Raw genomic sequence first — 21,392 nt, 5'->3', positions numbered from 1 at the left:
TCTTTCTTTGTTTCTTTCTTTCTTTCTTTCTTTCTTTCTTTCTTTCTTTCTTTGATACAGTACTGAGGACTGGGAGCGATTCATTGAATAATTCTCATTATTTTTTCCCCTAATCATTTAATATTTCTACTTTTTTTACTCTTTCCTGATTTGTTTTTGCATTCTTGCATCTCTTCTTGACATCATACAACCCCAATTCCAAAAAAGTTGGGACACTGTGTAAACTGTATACAAAAACAAAAATGTGATAATTTGCAAATCATGGAAACCCTATATTTCTTTGAAAATAGTACAAAGACAGCAGATCACATGTTGAAACTGAGAAATTTTATTGTTTTTTGAAAAATATATACTCATTTTGAATTTGATGTCAGCAACACGTTTCAAAAAGTTGGGACAGGGGCATGTCACTGTGTTGCATCACCTCTGCTTTTAACAACACTCTGTAAACGTTTGGGAACTGAGGAGACCAATTGCTGTAGTTTTGAAAGAGAAATGTTGTCCCGTTTTTGCACGATACACAATTTCAGTTGCTCAACAGTTCGGGTCTCCTTTGTCATATTTTGAGCTTCATAATGCGCCAAATGTTTTAAATGGGAGACAGGTCTGGATTGCAGGCAGGCCAGTTTAGCACCAGGACTCTTTTACTACAGAACCATGCAGTTTTAATATGTGCAGAAAGCAGTTTGGCATTGTCTTGCTGAAAGAAGGACGGCCTTCCCTGAAAAATATTTTGTCTGGATGGCAGCATGTTGCTCTGAAACATGTCATTCAGCATTCATGATGCCTTCCAAGAAGTGCAAGCTACCCAATGTCATACCATCACAGACACTGGCTTTTGAACTGTGCACTGATAACAAGCCAGATGGTCCCTCTCCTTTTTAGCCTGGAGGACGTGATGTCCAAGATTTCTAAAAAGAATTTCAGATTTCGATTCATCAGACCTTGGGACAATTTTCCACTTCACCTCAGTCCATCGTAAAAGAGCTCAGGCCCAGAGAAGGTAGCTGTGTTTCTGGATATTGTTTATATCTAGTTTAACTTGCATTTGTGGATGCAGAAATGAACTGTTTTCATAGATGATGGTTTTCTGAAGTGTTCCTGAGCCCATACAGTGATTTCCACTACAGACGTGTATGCTTTTAATGCAGTGTCACCTGAGGGCCTGAAGATCACAGGCATCCAATGTCAGTTTTCAGCCTTGTCTCTTGCATACAGAGATTTCTCCAGATTCTCTGAATCTTTTAATGATATTATGTACCATAGATGATGTGATCCCCAAAATTGTTGTACTGTTTGCCCAAGCAGTCTTTTACAGAGCAGTGAACCCCTCCCCATCTTTACTTCTGAGAGACTCCGCCTCTCTGGGATGCTCTTTTTATACCCAATCATTTTACTGACATGTTGCCAATTAACCAAATTACTTTTTTTTAGCATTACACAACTTTTTCAGTCTTTTGTTGTCCCTGTCCCAAGTTTTCTGAAACTTGTTGCTGACATCAAATTCAAAATGAGCATATATTTTTCAAAAAAAAAAATTTTCAGTTTCAACATTTGATATGTTGTCTTTGTACTATTTTCAATGCAATATAGGGTTTCCATGATTTGCAAATTATCGCATTCTGATTTTACTGGTGTTTTACAGAGTGTCCCAACTTTTTTGGAATCGGGGTTGTATTTAACTGGTACTCAGAAGTACCAATAACAGTTAAAATACCCCAAATACTTTCTCCGACAAGCATTTCTGTCGTGCCCAGTCACCTGAAGGGTAGTGAGGTCATCAGGGGCTCGTCCACTCACGGCAGGCTGGACATCCAGGACATTGTAGTTCCTGAACAGATTTCTCAGCTGCTCTTTATTCTCGTCGATCATCTGAATAACCCTGAATGAGCCAGGCAACCCGTCATCAAATCAGTGAGATTTTCAGTATTTCGTTTGTGTACACTGATAGATCAAGGACTGAAGTTGAAAACAGATAAAGGACTGATAATCTGACCTCTCCACGTCCAAGATGCGATTGGTCTGTTTGTTGACAACATGAATCAAGACATCAGTCTGAGCAAAGTTCACTCTGCCTTTTTTATCCACATGGAACTGAAAAAGAGACACAGAAATTAAAGCAGATTGCTTTTGGGATCTATACCTTTTTAATCTGTTCTGTTCACTGTTTAGCCCATGAAGGAGCTGTTCATTATGGCGTCGTGGTGATGCATGTTCCCACTCAGAAGTTGATTATTTTCCAATAACAGCATGTCCTGAAGTGTTTTGTGCCTTTTACACCTCAGCAACTTGCCAACAATGATATTTTGTTATTAATTAAAGGACATCATATGTTTATCAGTTTATAGTTACATTTCGTGTTGTCAGTGAAACATGTTAATTCCTGCAATCACTTATGTGATAGCAGCTGTAAACAGCTATTCCATATGTTTTTACTCTCTTTTAATGACAAAAAATGCAGTTTGTCAAGTTACTAAGGAACTCCCTGCATCCTGCTGGAAAACGTAAACGTTAAAGCTTTACCTCTGGCTGTTACAAAACACTGAAACTGGAGACTCCTTCTGAAAACAAGCTTAAACTCCTCAAAGAAAACTTCACAAGATTAACAATCATGTTTTCTACAATTACTTTTTTTTCCACCGTAAGTCATCGTGTAAGTTGTTACTATGGAAACGATAATGAAGAACGAGAGCATTGATATCAACGTGTGAATCCTCCTGCAGCCAGCACTACTTTCACTGAAATGAATCCACACCTTTTTGATGAATCAGAATCAAGAATTCAGCTGTGCAGTGGTACAGTAGCAAGATAAGCAATGTTTCAACACACAAAAGCCTTTACAAACCCTGCTGTGTAACAGGAATCTAAATTACAGAGGGTTTTTTTTTTTAAACAAATGAATTCCCCTATATAAACATGAATGTATACACATACACACACACCTGTACATCATCCATGTTGACTATGGCTCCTGTGATGTTTGACAGCAGGTTAATAAACTCCTCCTGGAAGAGCCAGACACGTTCAGGGATCTCGTTGATGATAAGCTTCACTCTCTGATCATCTCTCAGGATGTAGATGCCCACTAGTGCCACGTCACTGTGCCCTGCCAGGTCACGTGCCAACACTTCCACCACAAAATAGCCCGGGTCATAGGCAGTGAAGAGGTCGAACGTTCGGATTATACCATCTGTCTCGCCTGGAGCACAGACACAAGGCAAAGAGATAAGTATTGAACAAAACAGAATAGGCTTGATCACATGATAAAGTAAGGAATAAAACACAATGTGTTGTTATAGGAAAGAAATTAAAAACAGGATCAGCAGTTTTCCCATAATTGTAATTTCTGAATTAATAAAGAACACCACAGCATACTTTTTATCCATTTATAGATACTGAATGAAACACAAGGGCTGAAAATCATAAACTGCAATGAGACAGTGATACATGCCGATGATGAAGACATTGCCGATGTCCTCTGACTCGTTTGACTGCAGTTTGATGTAGCGGATGGACAGAATGTGATAAAGAATGAGGCTGTTGTTGCCAATGTCGTTATCGATGGCCTGAACCCGAATCAGATCTGAACCAACTTTAGCATCTGCTGCTACACCTGAGACACAGAGAGCAGATAAAACATTACTGATTCATTTTTGATTAAGATCATATTCTGCACCTGCACCAATCCCACACCTGAGCCAAGCGATAAGTCTTGGCCATAATCTCGTCTGCACTCCTGTACCTGCAGTATACTCCAGTTTGGTGAACCTTGGTGGTTGATCGTTGATGTCTTCAAGGTAGATCCTGACTTCCTGTAGGGTTGGGTCACGGCTGGGGTCGAGCACCATGCGGTTTCGTTGTGACCTTTGACCTCTTGGTGGCATCCAGTTCCTGTTGCTGGAGGCTTTGACGATGATGGAGTACACTGGGATTTCCTCCCGGTCCAGGTCCTTTTTCACTCGCAAAACTCCAGCCACACTCAAGCCAAAGTTCCCCTCAGTGTCTCCACCTAGATCAGCAGAAGGACTATAGCTTACAGCAGGCTGCTTGGCTTGGTTCCTCTAACAGGCATGAACAATCATTTTAAAGGAGATTTGTAGTTTAAAGCTCTCTGCTGCTTGGGAAGTAAATTTCTGCTGCCCCTGACCCCAACCCTCTCTGCTGAAAATATTGGTGTGGGCCATTCTGTGAAGCGATCGTATCTATTTAGGGCACTTTAAAGAGATAACACCCACAACAGTCACTTAGAGGGTTGTTCCTTGTCAGGTTTGAGGTTTTGCTGAGTGTGATACAGTCTTCCATGAAGCGGGGTTACTGTTATCACTCCAAAGTTCAATATTTTCCTCTCACAGCACATCCTGAAATGTTTTATTCCTTTTATACCACAGCGATTTCTCAACTATCACATTTTTTAGACTTCTTAAAGAACACCATATCATACTTTTTATCCATTTATATAGTTACATTAAATGTTATGGAACATCTGCAAAACAAGTTAGCTCCTGTTTGCTCAACTCATGCAAAAGGAATTTCCCTGTCACATGACCTCCATCGCTTCTTACACGCCCACCTGTGTCCACACACCTTCCCTCAGGAGGATCCACAAGCACTGTTTTGTTATACTAAGTAATTTCTTTTCAGGAAGAAGTGTTCACAGGCTTCAGTTTTCAGAAGTGACACAATCACAACTGCATCATTTATTGGCCAAGTCATCCCAACACTGGTGATAAAATATCCCTCTCGTGCGTTTGGGAAATTGTGTGTGCACAGTTCTGTAAAGTGTTTTTATCTGTGTGTGTGTGTGTGTGTGTGTGTGTTGAGAACAAGTACTGATGTTTAGAACAATTATTTCAGTTCTACCTTGTAGCCAAGAAGCTTATGTTTTTCTGTTCTTTGATGCAGAGCTGAATCAGATAAGAATCTAGCTTAGATATATACAGCTATATATAATTGTGCAAACTTATATTTTTGGTCATTTGTTGAAAATCCAATAATTCAATTAAACTGAAGTGCAGCCCGATCCAAAATGCTTTTTCTAACCTGAGTGTTTCTAGCGTAACAACTTACACAGGGACTTGTACAGCAGATGCTCCACATAGTCCATCCATCCATCCATCCATCCATCCATTATCTGTAGCCACTTATCCTGTTCTACAGGGTCACAGGCAAGCTGGAGCCTATCCCAGTTGACTATGGGCGAGAGGCGGGGTACACCCTGGACAAGTCACCAGGTTATCGCGGGGCTTAGTCCAAGTCTAATCTGTTTAATATTTTGGGAAGGAGTCTCCAGTGTTAGAACTTTATAAAGGTAAAGCTGTAACTTGAAATTTCCACCAGAGGAAAGTCTTCAGAATAGAGGACTTTGTGCTTTTTGTCTTATACACTCACTGGCCACTTTATTAGGAACACCCATCCGCCCATGCAGTTCTCTAATCAACCGATCCCTCGACAGCCACACAATGCATAAAATCATGCAGATACAAATCAAGAGCTTCGGGTAATGTTCATTTCAAGCACAAGAATCAGAAACATTGTGATCTCAAAGTGTGACTTTCAGGTGGGGTTTACATTAGACTGTATCAGCGGATCATCAGATTAACGTTTTTAAAACGATTAGTGTGCACACAGCAACACCAATACACGATTTGCGTGCACACAGCAACACCAATACACGGATACGCTCGGCTCCGCAGGCATCCTGCGCTCCAAATCACTCCGCCCTGAACAGCGAGTGCCCTCTGGAGGGTGCGCACTCTGGCCCTGCACAGCTCACAGAGCGCGCGAGTGTAGTGCACAAGCAGTGATTCGGGACTGAGCCGCTGTGTGTGTGATCCCAGCGCATATCACTTACCACTTGCAAGTGGAAGGATGGCAAGCCTAAAGACAATCATAACTACACAATGGGCAGTATTTGCATCAGTATTTGCAGTATTTTCATACTTTTATACTCTTTAATGAAAGGTGATACAAGGCGGAAGTCCGCGCCGTTTTTCAGCAGTCACGTCACATGACCAACGCCAGCGAATCAGGAAGGTGGATGTCACAGTGACGTCCAATGACGATGCCAGCTAGAGCTCAGCACAGCGTATCCGTGTATTCTCAATGTTTACACAGCACCGGAGCTGACACGATCTGGATTGAATACGTGGACCCTGGCAGATTCCCGTTTCCCGGCGTTTCCAGGCGGTTTAATGTAAACGGACAGTGCATCCGCGAAGAAAACGAGACAGATACGGTCTAATGTAAACTTGGCCTCACTGTGGCATGGGTGTTGGTTTTAGCCAGATGGACTGGTTTGAGTATTTCAGAAACTGCTGATCTTCTGGGGTTTTCACATGCAATAGTCTCTAGAGTTTACACAGAATGGTGCAAAAAAAAAAAAAACACTGAGTGGGTGGAAACAAGCGCCTTGTTGATAAGAGAGGAAAGAAGAAAATGGACAGATTAATTCGAGCAGTGCCGTAGCCAGGATTTTTTTCACATGGGGTGGCCAAAGGGGGGCCAAGGATATACGAGGGGTGGCCATGCTGTGACTAAATAAAGGGGTGGGGGGGTTCCGGGGGTCCTCCCCCAGGAAATTTTGAATTAGCTAGATTTGATTTCTTGTATTCTGATGTATCTGGTGGCATATTTGGTGCCTAACTCATGAACAAAACCCATGTGAGCCAAGAGGTCAGAAATTAATGCATTAATTTATTTATGTAACATAAAGCATCTGCAAAACAAAGAAACCAACCAACTTGTTTACTCTAGTTAAGCATCAGGATTTTAACGATCACTACTAAAATGCAAAAATAAAAACTAAAAGATCACCTGTCCCAGGCACCAGGCTTGAATAAAGAGTGCTTTGCTCAAGAAAAGGAAAATACTTGTATACTTAACTCATACATACAACATATGTAAACACTTACAACATGTGATATTGTCCATTGTAAGTACTGTACAAACTAAATGTGTTGAGTTACAAAATGTGTTTGTGTGTGCGCGCACGTGAGTGAGTGAAAGTGTTACACTGATGTAACATGACATACTAGTGCATCTCAAAAAATTAGAATATTGTGAAAAAGTTCAATATTTTCCATCAGTTATTTAAGAAAGTGAAAATGTTATATATTATAGACTCATTACACATAAACTAAAATGTTTCAAGCATTTTTCTATTTTAATTTTAATCAGTATGGCATACAGTACAAAAACATAAAAAAAACCCATCTCAAAATATTAGAATATTTCATTTCGAGTTTGAGTAAAACAGTATGAACACAGTGTATCTCTCGGTCTAGTTCAGTACACACAACCACAATCATGGGGAAGACTGCTGACTTGACTGTTGTCCAGAAGATGATCACTGATGCCCTCCACAAGGAGGGTAAGTCACAAAAGGTCATTGCTGAAAAGGGTGGCTGGAAAAGGTGCACAAGCAACAGGGATGGCCGCAATCTTGATAGGATTGTCAAGAAAAGTTGATTCAAGAACTTGGGAGAGCTTCACAAGGAGTGGACTGAGGCTGGTGTCAGTGTACCAAGACCCATCACGAACAGACATCTTCAAGAAGGGGGATACAACTTTTGCATTCCTAATATCAAGCTACTCCTGAGCCAGAGACAATGTCAGAAGTGTCTTATCTGGGCTAAGGAGAGAAAGAAATGGACTGTTGCTCAGTGGTCCAAAGTCCTCTTTTCAGATGAAAGTAAATTTTGCATTTAATTTGGAAATCACGGTTCTAGAGTCTGGAGGAAGAGTGGAGAGGCACAGAATCCAAGGTGTTTGAAGCCCAGTGTGAAGTTTCCACAGTCTGTGATGATTTGGGGTGCCATGTCATCTGCTGGTATTGGTCCACTGTATTTTATCAAGTCCAAAGTCAACACAGGCATCTACCAGGAGATTTTAGAGCACTTCATGCTTCCATCTGCTGACGAGCTTTTTGGAGATGCTGATTTCCTTTTCCAGCAGGACTTAGCACCTACCCACAGTGCCAAAACTACTACCAAATGGTTTGCTGACCATGTATTACTGTGTTTGATTGGCCGGCCAACTTGCCTGACCTGAACCCCATAGAGAATCTGTGGGGTATTGTCAAGAGGAAGATGAGAAACACCCGAACCAAAAATACAGATACGCTGAAGGCCACTATCAAAGCATCACCTCCATGCCACACCACATTGATACAGTAATTCATGGTAAAGGAGCCCCAACCAAGTATTGAGTGTATAAATGAATATACTTTTCAGAAGTTGGACATTTCTGTATTGTAAATCCTTTTTTTGATTGATCTTAGGGAATATTCTAATAATTTGAGATACTGGATTTCTGATTTTCATGAGCTATAAGCCGTAATCATTAAATTAAAACAAAAAAGGCTTTAAATCACATGTGTCAAACTCAAGGCCCGCGGGCCATTTAAGGCCTGCCAAACAATTATATCCGGCCCGCGAGACCATTTTACATTATCGGTATTAATGGCCCGGTGATATGATGCGCTGATAGGCCGTCGCTGTGGGCGGGCCATTGGGGGCAGTGCCCGCCCACCAATCACAGATCTCAAATAAATAAATAGATAAATAAAATCCTAATTTCATTTTATTGTACTCGCTTTGGGTTAAAACTTCCAGTGTTGCATAATCACTAAGACATTAAACATATTAAAACCGTGTGAGTTTGTTGGAAAGTTAGCTACGTAATTACGTCAGTCAGTGTTGACAAGCAACAATCAGTTACCCGCATTTTTGGGTGAAAAATGAAGCACGAGTTTATGCCAGCAGACAGCAGCTAGTTTCCGCGCTTTCTTAAATATGGATATACATAATTGGTTCAAAACCCCAACACCGGCAACTTCGGATAAACCAACACATGATGTCGTTGGCAAAGAAGATGAAAGAGAGGACAGCGCTGGCACTCTACTCAAAGTAGGTCCAAATTGTGTGTGTGTAATGGCAATTGGTAGCTACCCCTCTTGGTTGCTTTGAAATGCACCCGCCGTGGCGTTTTTTTTTTTTTTAGTTTGAGATGCTGCTTGTCATCTAATATGTTATGTGTACTTGTTGTGTGCGCGCGTGTGTGTGTGTGTGTGTGAGAGAGAGAGGGGACTGATGTTGCAGGCTGTTGCTGGTCCGGTCATGTTTGCTGTTGGTTATGTTTAATGTGATGATTACTGCGCGGGATTAGGGCTGCCCGAATAGTGTGCAAAAATAAGCTAATAATAGTGGTGCCCCCCTGGTGGATTTCATAAGCCCCCCTTAAGACTGAGATCTCGCGACGGGACTGGATAATACACAAACTGCATGTCCCATAATGCAGCGCACCAACATTCCCGCGTTACTCAAGTCAAGCGTCTGTTACTGTCTCTATGGTTACTGTCTGTAAAGCTAGCCTTTGACAATGGCGAAAAGAAAAGTTGATTCAGAAAATAGAGCCTTTCAAAACAGATGGGAGGCTGAGTATATGTTTACTGACATTGCTGGCAAACCCGTGTGTCTTATTTGTGGAGCCAATGTGGCTGTACTGAAGGAATTTAATCTAAGAAGGCACTTCGAGACGAGACATCAGGACAAGCTGAAAAACCTAAATGCTGACCAGAAGCTACAGAAAGTAGAGGAGCTAACAAAACAGCATAAGAGCAAAGACAACTGAATGTTGACAACTGAATGTTAAAACTGAAAAGTGAATGTAAAGCACACATTTTATTTATTTTTCAGGGCTTTTGGACCATGCTCATGTTTTGATTTTGTATTGTTTAACATTTTTATGGACAGCAGAAATATTTAAAGATATTTGAAGTTTATTTTTCTAAAATGGTGATTTTGAGGGAAATGGAAATTCTGATTTAATTTTTTAATAGTGGAAATGCACGATTTTGATTTCATTTTTCCATGTTTTTGCAGCATTTTCATAGTTGTAACTTTTATAATTTTGACAAGAGATATGTTTCGAGAGCAAAGTATTCAAGTTGAATAAAGTTTAAGTTTATTGTGAAATAATATTCCTGTCTGCTCAGAACATACTTATTTTTAGTGCGTTCAATAAATGTTTATCCTGTTCGGCCCGCGACCTAAAGTGTGCTTTGAATTTTGGCCCCTGGTGCAATTGAGTTTGACACCCCTGCTTTAAATATTTCACTTTACATGTAATGAATATAGAATATATGAAAGTTTACCTTTTTGAATTAAATTATGAAAAAAATGAACTTTTTCATGGTATTCTAATTTTTTGAGATGCACAGTAGATGAGGTGTAGTGCATGAGTGGTGTGTGTGTGTGTGTGAAAGAGAGAGGGGGAAAGTATGTGCACTGCATGTAGATATACCGTATTTTTCGGACTATAAGTCGCCCTTTTTTCATGGTTCGGCTGGCCATGCGACTTATACTCCGGTGCGACGTATATATGTTTTTTTTTTCACCGCGGAATAACTGGAGCTGATGCTGAGTCTGACGACAGCCACGCAGAAGAAGAGGAAACGGCGCTTCATCTGCCGCTGGAGGCAGAGTTGTTCAGAAGCGACACCGAGGATGAGGAATTCAATGGATTTGCTGATTTAGAGTGAAATCATCAGCTTGATAAACTTGATTGACCTGTGTTTTATTATTAATGATAGGCCTATAGTTATTTAAATAAGTTATGTAGTGATTTTAGGCAGTGCTTAATTTGTGAAGTGGGAGGTCCCAGAACGCAGGAGGTGGGTGGGTCCGGCGACTCAAAAAAAAAAGGCGGGGGATGGTTTACTATAACTTTACGCACATGCGCTTATTGTGTGTGTAAAATAATAATAATAATAATAATAATAATAATAATATCAGACATTATGATCTTAGAAAACGCTTTAGTGACAAACAGTTACAGACAGTAATATGTCGTGATATTATATTATAAAATATTAATTTTTATTAGTCTATATATTAAATTATATATTACATTTATCTTCTAAAATAACAGACTGTACTCATCACAACCGGTTTATTTCACCATTGGAGATCAGATCACACAAGACATGAGTTAAATGACTCATTTTAAGGATTTAAGTAGGGGATTTAAAAGCGGTTGTTGTTGTTGTTTTTTCCACTAGACGGTTGTTTTTACTACCGTACCTGTCTTTGGAGATGATATACCTATAGCCTACTTGACCTCTGATTTGATGAAATAAAATTCGACAAAAATGAAGAATGACACTCCTCGATGATGACTACAGCTTTAATAACACAGATGAAAGAGCCATGGGGCAATAATAAGCCCTACCGGTAAAAATATTCTAAAAGCAAACTGATTAATGCATCAGTAATAGGCTACTAATATTAGTTATAATAATAATATAGGCTATTAGTAATAACGATAGTGATAGTATTAAAGATAGTAGTAGATATTTAAAATAATCAGACTAGGCTACTTACAGGGCAAAGGGCGCGTTATCACTGCTCAGCTGTTCGTTTACTAAATAAACAAACAATGCAGTCACGCAGTAACCACGCGCCGCTTATCAGATAGAATCACAGATTCTATGGATAGAATAACCCTTCAAAAAAGTGCGACTTATAGTCCGGTGCGACGTATATATGTTTTTTTCGTCTTCATAATGCATTTTTTGGCTGATGCGACTTGAACTCCGGAGCGACGTATAGTCCGGAAAATACGTAGATGAGCTGTAGTATATGAATTGTGTGTGTGTGTGTGTGTGTGTGTGTGTGTGTGTGTGTGTGTGTGTGGATATGTTACATGTAAATACAAAAATGAAGTGCATAAATTGTGTGTATGTTCAGAGTGCATGAGTGTTGTGTGTGTTATATGTGAATATAGAAATGTAGTGCATGGGTGGTGTGTGGGTGAGTGTGTGCACAAGTGTTGTGTACCAGTGAGTGTGTTACATGTACAGGTAAATATAGAAATGTAGTGCATCATGCATGAGTGGTGTGTGTAAGAGAGGGTGTGTGTTGAGAGTGCATGAGTTGTATCTTATAGTGAGTGAGAGAAAGACATAGTGTGTGTTAAGAGAGTGAAGTATGTGCTCATATATGAGTGAGAGAGAGAGAAAGAGTGTTAAGACAGTGCATGAGTGTTACATTTAAATATAAAAATTTAGTGCATGAGTTGGGTGTCTGTGTTGAGAGTGTATGAATGTTACATGTAAATATAGAAATGTAGTGCACAAATTGTGTGCGTGTGTGTGTGTGAGAGTGAGATAGACAGTGTGTTAAGACAGTGCATAAGTGTTGTGTATGAGTGAGTGTGTTACATGTAAATATAGAAATGTGGTGCATGAGAGGGGTAGGGGGAGAGTGTGTGTGTTGAGAGAATGCATGAGTGTTGTGTATGTATGAGTGTGACAATTATTAATCAATGTGTACTCCCACCAGTAACACACAACATCTCTATATTTTCATGTAACAGACAAACATTAACTTTAAAAGTTGTATTCTGCGGTTAGAGTGAGCAAAGTGATTCACAGACTTGCCGACGTAATTTTCTCTTTTGAGTCGTACAATCGAAAACCACAGACGTTTTGCTTTCTATCTATCTAGTATCTATCTATGTGTGTGCACTGCACAAATCCCACTGTAGCCGGATAAAACCCCGGGCAAAGTGGAGATTTCTGGAAACTCTGAATTGTCTGAGGACAGAATTGTAACTGTATGTTGACAAAGTGAGAAAACTTGAAGAGAGTATAAGAGATGAATAACTGACATCCCAAATTAATCGCACATTCTCGTAGGTTGTTGTGTTGTTGGACAGAGCATGACTATCTGATACCACCTGCTGCTTGAACGCGCAAAATGTTTATGTGCTATGGTAATATGCATCCCTGCAGAAACCAAATAGGCGGAACAAAAATCCAGCGGGCGGAACTAACATTTTGTGAGACGTATCAGTTTTATAAATTTTATTGTTCGGCCCTGGGGTGGCCAGGGCGGGGCCAAGGCATGCCCTGGGGTGGCCACGCCCCCCGGCCACCCCTTAGCTCCGCCCTTGAATTCAAACTGCCAGAAAGGATATAGCAACTCATATAATCACTCTTTACAACTGTGGTGAGCAGAAAATCATCTCAGCATGCAACAGCAGAAGACACATTGGGTAGAGGTCTGCGCGGGACAGAATTTTCAGTCCCGCTCCCGCCTGCTCCTGCACTGTGCAGTCCTGCTCCTGCCCGCTCCCGCAAAGAATTATGATTTTCAGTCCCGCTCCCGCCCGTGCCTGCCATATTTTGTCCCACTCCCGCCCGCAAATCCCGCATGATGCAGACGTTCGCGTTATTTCTCACAAAAGTTCTTGTCATTGGCTTGGGGAATTAAACATGCTGAGCTTAGCTGAGCTCTCCACTGACCGATCCTTCACCTAGCGCACGTAGCGAGGGTGCGCGTTGCCAGGCGGCATGCGCAGCTGAGGCTTTACAGAGATACCCAACACACCTACCAAAATCTACAGTGGATATTAAGAATATTGTACATTGCACATAGCTTATATGTCACTCCTCGCATTTACATTCTAGGAAATACAAGTAGGCCTATAAGAAATTAATATAATTTAAAGACACAGCGTGATGGTGCCCCTCCCCCTACTTTGAGTGGATTTGAGCATAAATATCTACAGCTCACATTCAGGGGTGCGTTTCCCAAACAACCAACCACGAGTGAGAACGACTTCCAAATGTCTGATTTCAGGACTCTTGACTTTTTAACGGTAAATGTACCTCTTTTTAAAGCAGCACTTACTTCTGAAGCACTGTGAGCTTCACTAGAGGAGCTCTGCTCTTCTGCCATGATCGGAGATCTCAAACACGGAAGAGCGGAAAGGAATCGGAAACGTACGCGAGATTAGACGACATCTGCAAATTTAGGCATCTTAAAATGTTTTTATTAATGCCAAATAAAATATCCAGCACAAATTATATATGATAGACATAAATTAATAATTTATAAATTTTATTTTAAACACGTTTTTAGTTAGCGGGACTGCAGCTTATCACCTCTCGCGCCCGCTCCCGCATTGTGCACTCCCCCTCCCGCCCGCAATGAGCTTTCAAAATTTGTCCCGCGCCGCACTGCTTTGCGTCGGGTCCCGCGGGACTCCCGCGGGACTCCCGCGGGAGTGCAGGGCTCTAACATTGGGTTCCACTCCTGCAGAACAGGAATCTTAGAATCAAGAAGTTTCTATTAAAGTAGCCAGTGAGTGTAAATTTCAAGAGAGAGGAAAAAAAACTTTTTTCAGGACTTCATTTCTATGAAATTGAGCAAGTAACCCTCACTTGTGTGATTTCATAAACATTCATAATGATATTAACTTGTAATTTTACCCTTAATTTGAAAATTTACATAAAATCAAAGTTTAAATTTGTATTAAACTTTTTAAAATCCAATATTTGTGATATGTTTTCAAGAGAGGATGGCTAACCTATTTTCACCGATATAAACTATGTGCATAATTAGTATCCATCCATTATTCGTAGCCGCTTATCCTGTTCTACAGGGTTGCAGACAAGCTGGAGCGTATCCCAGCTGACAATGGGTGAGAGGGGGGGTACACCCTGGACAAGTTGCCAGGTTGTCGCAGGGCTGACACATAGACAAAACCATTCACACTCACAGTCACACCTACAGTCAATTTAGAGCCACCAATTAACCTAACCTGCATATCTTTGGACTGTGGGGGAAACCAGAGCACCCGGAAGAAACCTATGCAGAGAACATGCAAACTCCACACAGAAAGGCCCTCGTCAGCCACTGGGCTCGAACCCAGAACATTCTTGCTGTGAGGCAACAGTGCTAACCACTACACCACCATGCTGCCCTATTATTATCTCATCTCAGTGACTACGTTTACATGCACATCCAAATCGAGCTGCTGTCGGTAATCGAGCTGAAGGTCCCAGCAGGGTGCCAGAGAAATCCAATCGTACATGCATACAATGAAATCGGGCTATTGTGTGAGGTGCATTGTGCACCCGAGCCACAGGTGGCGCTACACGCCCCATCGTGTTGGTACACTTCCGGTTGTCGTCATGAAGAAGAGCTATTCAAGAGTGTAAACAAAGTTATCAGTTCCGTGTTCTCCATTGCGCGTTTTTCTCCCGTCCATGAATTTTAATATATTCAACTCCTTAAGCTGAATGAGCATGAACTCTGTTTCCTCATTGCTCCAGAAGTGCAAGTTTCTGCTTGCCTGTGGCAGTGGGGGCGTGGTCAAGCGCCGGTCTGTGACAGGAGGGCGGAGCCAGGGAAGGTGAGTGGCAGAATCACTTCACCTGACGGTAATTAACCTGTGTTTGTGTGTCTTCCCAGTAACCGCGCCCTATTTAAGGAGGCAGAGGGAGAGCAGAGGGGACAGCTCATCCCGGGACTAGAACACAGCGCGCGCATGTGTGCGTGCGTGCGTGTGTGTTTTTCTCTCAAGAATAAAAGTAGGCTGTTAAACTGAAAAGTCTGACAATAAAAAGCCTATTAGTACCAGAAGCTTTGTCCTGCCGTCCTCTGTGCTCCACCCACACTTCAGAGAGCTCTACATCGCCATTTTCTCTTCTTCGTTTGTTCCTCCTGACCTCTTCTGCTGCTTGCTACTACTGTTGTCATGCGACCGAGGCTGTTGTGTTTCCCGCTTGTGGTCTCGTCACTCGTCACTTCCGGAAGTAGCTCGACAACTAGCTCGATAGGGTATACATGCACAAAGTAGCTCGGCAGAAATCGCATAAACTAGGTCGTGTAGCTCGATTCCGAGAAATCAAGTTCGGTTCAATTTCAGCCGAATTAAGGTGTATACATGGCATTTTGAACTTCAATTTCAGTCGAGCAACGGCAGAAATTCGATTCTCTCTATGTGCATGTAAACATAGTGACTACCTCTAGCCGCTTTATCCTGTTCTACAGGGTCGCAGGCAAGCTACAGCCTATCCCAGCTGACTACGGGCGGAAGGCGGGGTACACCCTGGACAAGTCGCCAGGTCATCACAGGGCTCCTGTTATTATTATTATTATTATTAATTGTTTAGATTCATTGATAAATTTTGCACATGGGTTCAAACCTGCAATAAAATAGTAAACCACAGCATTGGAGCCTTCGTCTGCATCCACCGCTCCTGTAACATTGCCCACCACTGTGCCGGAGGGGGAGTGCTCAGGGACAGACAGAGACTGAAACAACGGACCACCTCTCTGAGAGAGAGAGAGAGAGAGAGAGATATCACAGTGTAAAGTTATTTTAAAATACATTTTATAATCATATTTTTGGCCATCAAAACAATATACAGTAAACCATATTATTAAAATCCACAAACATGGCCTGATTCAATGCGAGAAAACACTGATAGCTACGTAGTGAATAGAACATGAGGTTTGGATGAACAAAACCTTCACTAACCGGTGGTTTGAGGAATACAGGCTCGTTGTCGTCGATATCAGACAGAGCCACCTGCAGAGGCTGAGTCGTCTCATATGGCACGGGCTGCCCAAGGTCATACGCTACCACAATCAACTACACACACACACACACCATTGGTTATGAATCTGTGCAAGGCTATAAATAACGGTGGGGTTTCCAACAAGTTGTATATTTCTACAAAACTGAAATTTGTGTTTCAGAAACCCTGAGCAGAATTTAATTGAACTGAATTGAAACACAGTGAATGAAAACAAACAATGATAAAAATGTTTTCTTCTTTTTCATGAATTGAACTGAACTTGGAAGAAAAAAAAGACATAAAAGTGACTGATGTGTGAAAATTCTATTCAAATAACATTTTGTGTCATATAAGGATACAAAATTTTAATTATTTCATAATAATCAACTGAGTACAATTTTGTTTTTGTTTGTTTTTTTCCAGAAAAAAAAATAGAGATGATAATTGTTATTGTTAATACACTCAGGCTTTTAGACCTTAAAGGAATAGAAAATGTAAAGTAAATACATGCATGGGTTGGTAGCTTGCAATACTGAGAGCCCGTAAGAAAAGTTTCAGGCATGTTTGACCATTTATAAGAAAGTTGTGAGTGTTTTTGTATCGCTGCTCTAATGCCACCAGGAGGCTGCCATGTTGCCTGTTGGAAGGGCGATGCGTGACGTCATTTGGGCGCAAGGCTGACTGTCACTCTTCAGTACTGAAGGGGCAAAGCGAAAGGTCTACTAAGGTGACAATATCGATTTTTTTTCCACTAAACATCTGAAATAGTGTATTAATGAGCTGCAACCCTGACTTACGGACAAACCCGAACTCTTTACCTGTAAAACGAGGCTGAAACTATGTATTATACTACTCATTAGCATGCTCTCGACTCATTCATGAAAAACTTCCTCATGAAGACGTCACCAGGCTAGCCTACCATAATAGACAGTCCAACCCCCGCGGCAGCGCAGAAAGAGGGTAAACAAACACTGCTTTACTACACAGGATTCATGTGAACATTACTGGAGGATGCACTTGTACGAAAAAAGGCAGAATATTGCCAAAAACACCCGAGCTGCTGGTATGGTATGGATTTATTTGGTAAAATTCATACATGTAAAAAGATACAGTATAAATAGCACAGAGGATAACACAAAGTATAAAATACACTTATTTCCAATGTGGTCCTCTTGATGACAGCAGGAAACAATAAAATATAAGATACAATAATAAATTGACAAAATTGTATAAACAAAGATGAAAGTCATAAACAAAAAATATATGCTAACTGTAATTATCACAGAGTACAACTAGATTACAGAAATACAGTGGTGCTTGAAAGTTTGTGAACCCTTTAGAATTTTCTATATTTCTAAATATGACCTAAATCATCATCAGATTTTCACACAAGTCCTAAAAGTAAAGAGAACCCAGTTAAACAAATGAGACAAAAATATTATGCTCGGTCATTCATTTATTAAGGAAAATGATCTAATATTACATATCTGTGAGTGGCAAAAGTATGTGAACCTTTGCTTTCAGTATCTGGTGTGACCCCCTTGTGCAGCAATAACTGCAACTAAATGTTTCCGGTAACTGTTGATCAGTCCTGCACACTGACTTGGAGGAATTTTAGCCCATTCCTCCATACAGAACAGCTTCAACTCTGGGATGTTGGTGGGTTTCCTCACATGAACTGCTCACTTCAGGTCCTTCCACAACATTTCGATTGGATTAAGGTCAGGACTTTGACTTGGCCATTCCAAAACATTAACTTTATTCTTCTTTAACCATTCTTTGGTAGAACGACTTGTGTGCTTAGGGTCGTTGTCTTGCTGCATGACCCACCTTCTCTTGAGATTCAGTTCATGGACAGATATCCTGACATTTTCCTTTAGAATTCGCTGGTATAATTCAGAATTCATTGTTCCATCAATCATGGCAAGCTGTCCTGCCCAGATGCAGCAAAACAGGTCAAAACCATGATACTACCACCACCATGTTTCACAGATGGGATAAGGTTCTTATGCTGGAATGCAGTGTTTTCCTTCCTCCAAACATAACACTTCTCATTTAAACTAAAAAGTTCTATTTTGGTTTCATCCGTCCACAAAACATTTTTCCAATAGCCTTCTGGTTTGTCCACGTGATCTTTAGCAAACTGCAGACGAGCAGCAATGTTCTTTTTGGAGAGCAGTGGCTTTCTCCTTGCAACCCTGCCATGCACACCATTGTTGTTCAGTGTTCTCCTAATGGTGGACTCATGAACATTAGGCCCTGGTCACACCGCCCAAACTTTGCTGGAGCGTTCCTGGAGCGGTGAAAAAAATTCATCACCGCTCGTAACCGTTCACCACTGTTTAACAAAAGTTGGCCCCCGTTAAAGCAACGCCATATACGCTCGGCCACTGCTGATGTTTCTCGAGGGGTCCTTCTACCACTCCGAAAGTTTTGAGCTGCACAAAATATTGCGAGCGGTGAGGAGGGGGCAATTTTCCGCCCCGGCAAAGTTCACCCCCGCTCCACCAACACCCAGTCAAAGTTTGGCACCTCTAGACGCAAGTTCGTGGACGCTTGGGTCCGCTAGGCCAACGCAGAAATCTTGAACACTGGACCACCGCTGCTTCGCCAGCGTTGCCCGGGCGGCGATTAAATGTTGCACAAACTTCGGTGGAGCGGTTGTAAGCGTTTTACGAGCGGACACGGGGTTGCTGGAACGGTGTCGGGCGTTGAAGCAGCTATCCATGGCGGCGATGAACTTTGGTTTGGCGTTGGTATAGAGGTGTCGGAGCGGGACCAGAATTTGGCTATAAATACGGGGAGAAATGGACCAGGAGCTCATTTGGAATCGAGCTGCCTTTGAGTTCAGACCTCATCTATATCGAATTTGCTCAAAGTTACAGTAAAACTGTATCACCATGGATGCTGAGAGACTTGCTATGATTGGTGCTAAACCAACTTTATACCCCCGCCGAGCCAAAGCCCGCATGCGCAGAACACCGCTATACCAACGCTCGCGTCACCGCTAAACCAACGCTCACTACCGCTAAACCAACGCTAAAGCAACGCTGGCTTCAGCGGTGCACCGCTAAGCCAACGCCCGTGTTTTCGATTTTTTTCCCATTTTGTGCGCGGTGACGAGTGTTGTCGAAATTCGGCCCCCCCTCCCTACCGTTCAAGGAACGCTCCAGCAAAGTTCGGGCGGTGTGACCGGGGCCTTAACCAATGTGAGAGAGGCCTTCAGTTGTTTAGAAGTTACCCTGGGGTCCTTTGTGACTTCACCGACTATTACACGCCTTGCTCTTGGAGTGATCTTTGTTGGTCAACCACTCCTGGGGAGGGTAACAATGGTCTTGATTTTCCTCCATTTGTACACAATCTGTCTGACTGTGGATTGGTGGAGTCCAAACTCTTTAGAGATGGTTTTGTAACCTTTTCCAGCCTGATGAGCATCAACAACGCTTTTTCTGAGATCCTCAGAAATCTCCTTTGTTCATGCCATGATACACTTCCACAAGCATGTGTTGTGAAGATCAGACTTTGATAGATCCCTGTTCTTTAAATAAAACAGGGTGCCCACTCACACCTGATTGTCATCCCACTGATTGAAAACACCTGACTCTAATTTCACCTTCTGAACTGCTGATCCTAGAGGTTCACATACTTTGGCCACTCACAGATATTTAATATTGGACCATTTTCCTCAATAAATAAATGACCAAGTATAATATTTTTGTCTCATTTGTTTAACTGGGTTCTCTTTATCTACTTTTAGGACTTGTGTGAAAATCTGATTATGTTTGAGGTCATATTTATGCAGAAATATAGAAAATTCTAAAGGGTTCACAAACTTTCAAGCACCACTGTAGCACCAAAATGATTAAAAATTAGTTGTATACACATCATAAAACTGGGTTTGGAATTTACTCCATAAAAACTGTTTCACCTGTTTCTTAAAATTATCACGTGTTTGACTAGATTGCAGTGATCGAGGTAGGCTATTCCACAAACAAATTCCTGTATACCTAAAAGAACTCTGAATGGTTTCCTTAAAGTGTGACGTCACTTACGGCCATATTCGACAAAATGGACCACAGTGCCAGCGACATTTCTTCACCGATTTCCTCAAGTATTTCAGACAATGACATGAATAACGATAATGATCATGATAAACAAGCATTACCATATCAATTAGTTATACACAAGTGAACAATGTTTCTAGAGTTGTTTTAGTTTGTCATTACCGAGGCTTTTTTGACAACACTAAATCAAAAGCAAGACACCCAACAAACATCAAGCCGTTTAGCTGCATCAGCAGTTATTACGTTTATGCCCAAAGGAGCTCAAAATAACATATCACGCTTAATAAAACTTAGGGAAGCCATAAAAAGTGTTTTCTTACCCTTTGAACTTCTCTTTTGCGGACTACTGACCGTGTTGTCTTGTTTGCTTTTTGGCCGAAGATTGTGGGAACTGCATCTGGATTCAGCGCTGGCTTGTACAGTATTCCCAATGCCGGTTCATCAGAGTTGTTTGAGTGAAACAATTTTCTTAAAAATGTTCCTAGCACACGAGCTGCATAAAGCAGTGCTTGTTTACCTTCTTTCTGCGTTGCCGTGGGGATTGGACTGTCTACTACGGTAATTATGATAGGCTAGCCTGGTGACATCTTGATGAGGACGTTTTTCATGAATGAGTCGAGAGCATGCTAAGCATGCTAACGAGTGCTTATGCTGCCAGGAACGTGTAAAAACTCATGCACTTACAGTGGTGCTTGAAAGTTTGTGAACCCTTTAGAATTTTCTATATTTCTGCATAAATATGACCTAAAACATCATCAGATTTTCACACAAGTCCTAAAAGTAGATAAAGAGAACCCAGTTAAACAAATGAGACAAAAATATTATACTTGGTCATTTATTTATTGAGGAAAATGATCCAATATTACATATCTGTCAGTGGCAAAAGTATGTGAACCTCTAGGATTAGCAGTTAATTTGAAGGTGAAATTAGAGTCAGGTGTTTTCAATCAACAGGA

The 21,392-nt window shown here is 41.3% G+C and overlaps 1 protein-coding gene across 3 annotated transcripts in view; it reads right to left on the bottom strand.

Moving 5' to 3' along the window:
* cdh23 (cadherin-related 23) overlaps window positions 1–21,392 on the bottom strand; it is a 727,851-nt gene that overhangs the window by 15,532 nt on the left and 690,927 nt on the right. For all 3 annotated transcript variants that reach the window (XM_060925294.1, XM_060925295.1, XM_060925296.1), the window contains 7 exons: window positions 16,333–16,446; window positions 15,998–16,127; window positions 3,743–4,009; window positions 3,452–3,613; window positions 2,943–3,199; window positions 1,997–2,094; window positions 1,762–1,882 (listed from right to left, as the gene is read on the bottom strand). In XM_060925294.1, the coding sequence (XP_060781277.1) occupies window positions 1,762–1,882; window positions 1,997–2,094; window positions 2,943–3,199; window positions 3,452–3,613; window positions 3,743–4,009; window positions 15,998–16,127; window positions 16,333–16,446 (1,149 nt within the window). The remainder of the gene's footprint in view (window positions 1–1,761; window positions 1,883–1,996; window positions 2,095–2,942; window positions 3,200–3,451; window positions 3,614–3,742; window positions 4,010–15,997; window positions 16,128–16,332; window positions 16,447–21,392) is intronic.

The sequence above is a fragment of the Neoarius graeffei genome, chromosome 7 (genome assembly GCF_027579695.1).
Source record: "Neoarius graeffei isolate fNeoGra1 chromosome 7, fNeoGra1.pri, whole genome shotgun sequence".
Taxonomy (NCBI): Eukaryota; Metazoa; Chordata; class Actinopteri; order Siluriformes; family Ariidae; genus Neoarius; species Neoarius graeffei.
This window is presented reverse-complemented; position numbering and strand designations above follow the sequence as displayed.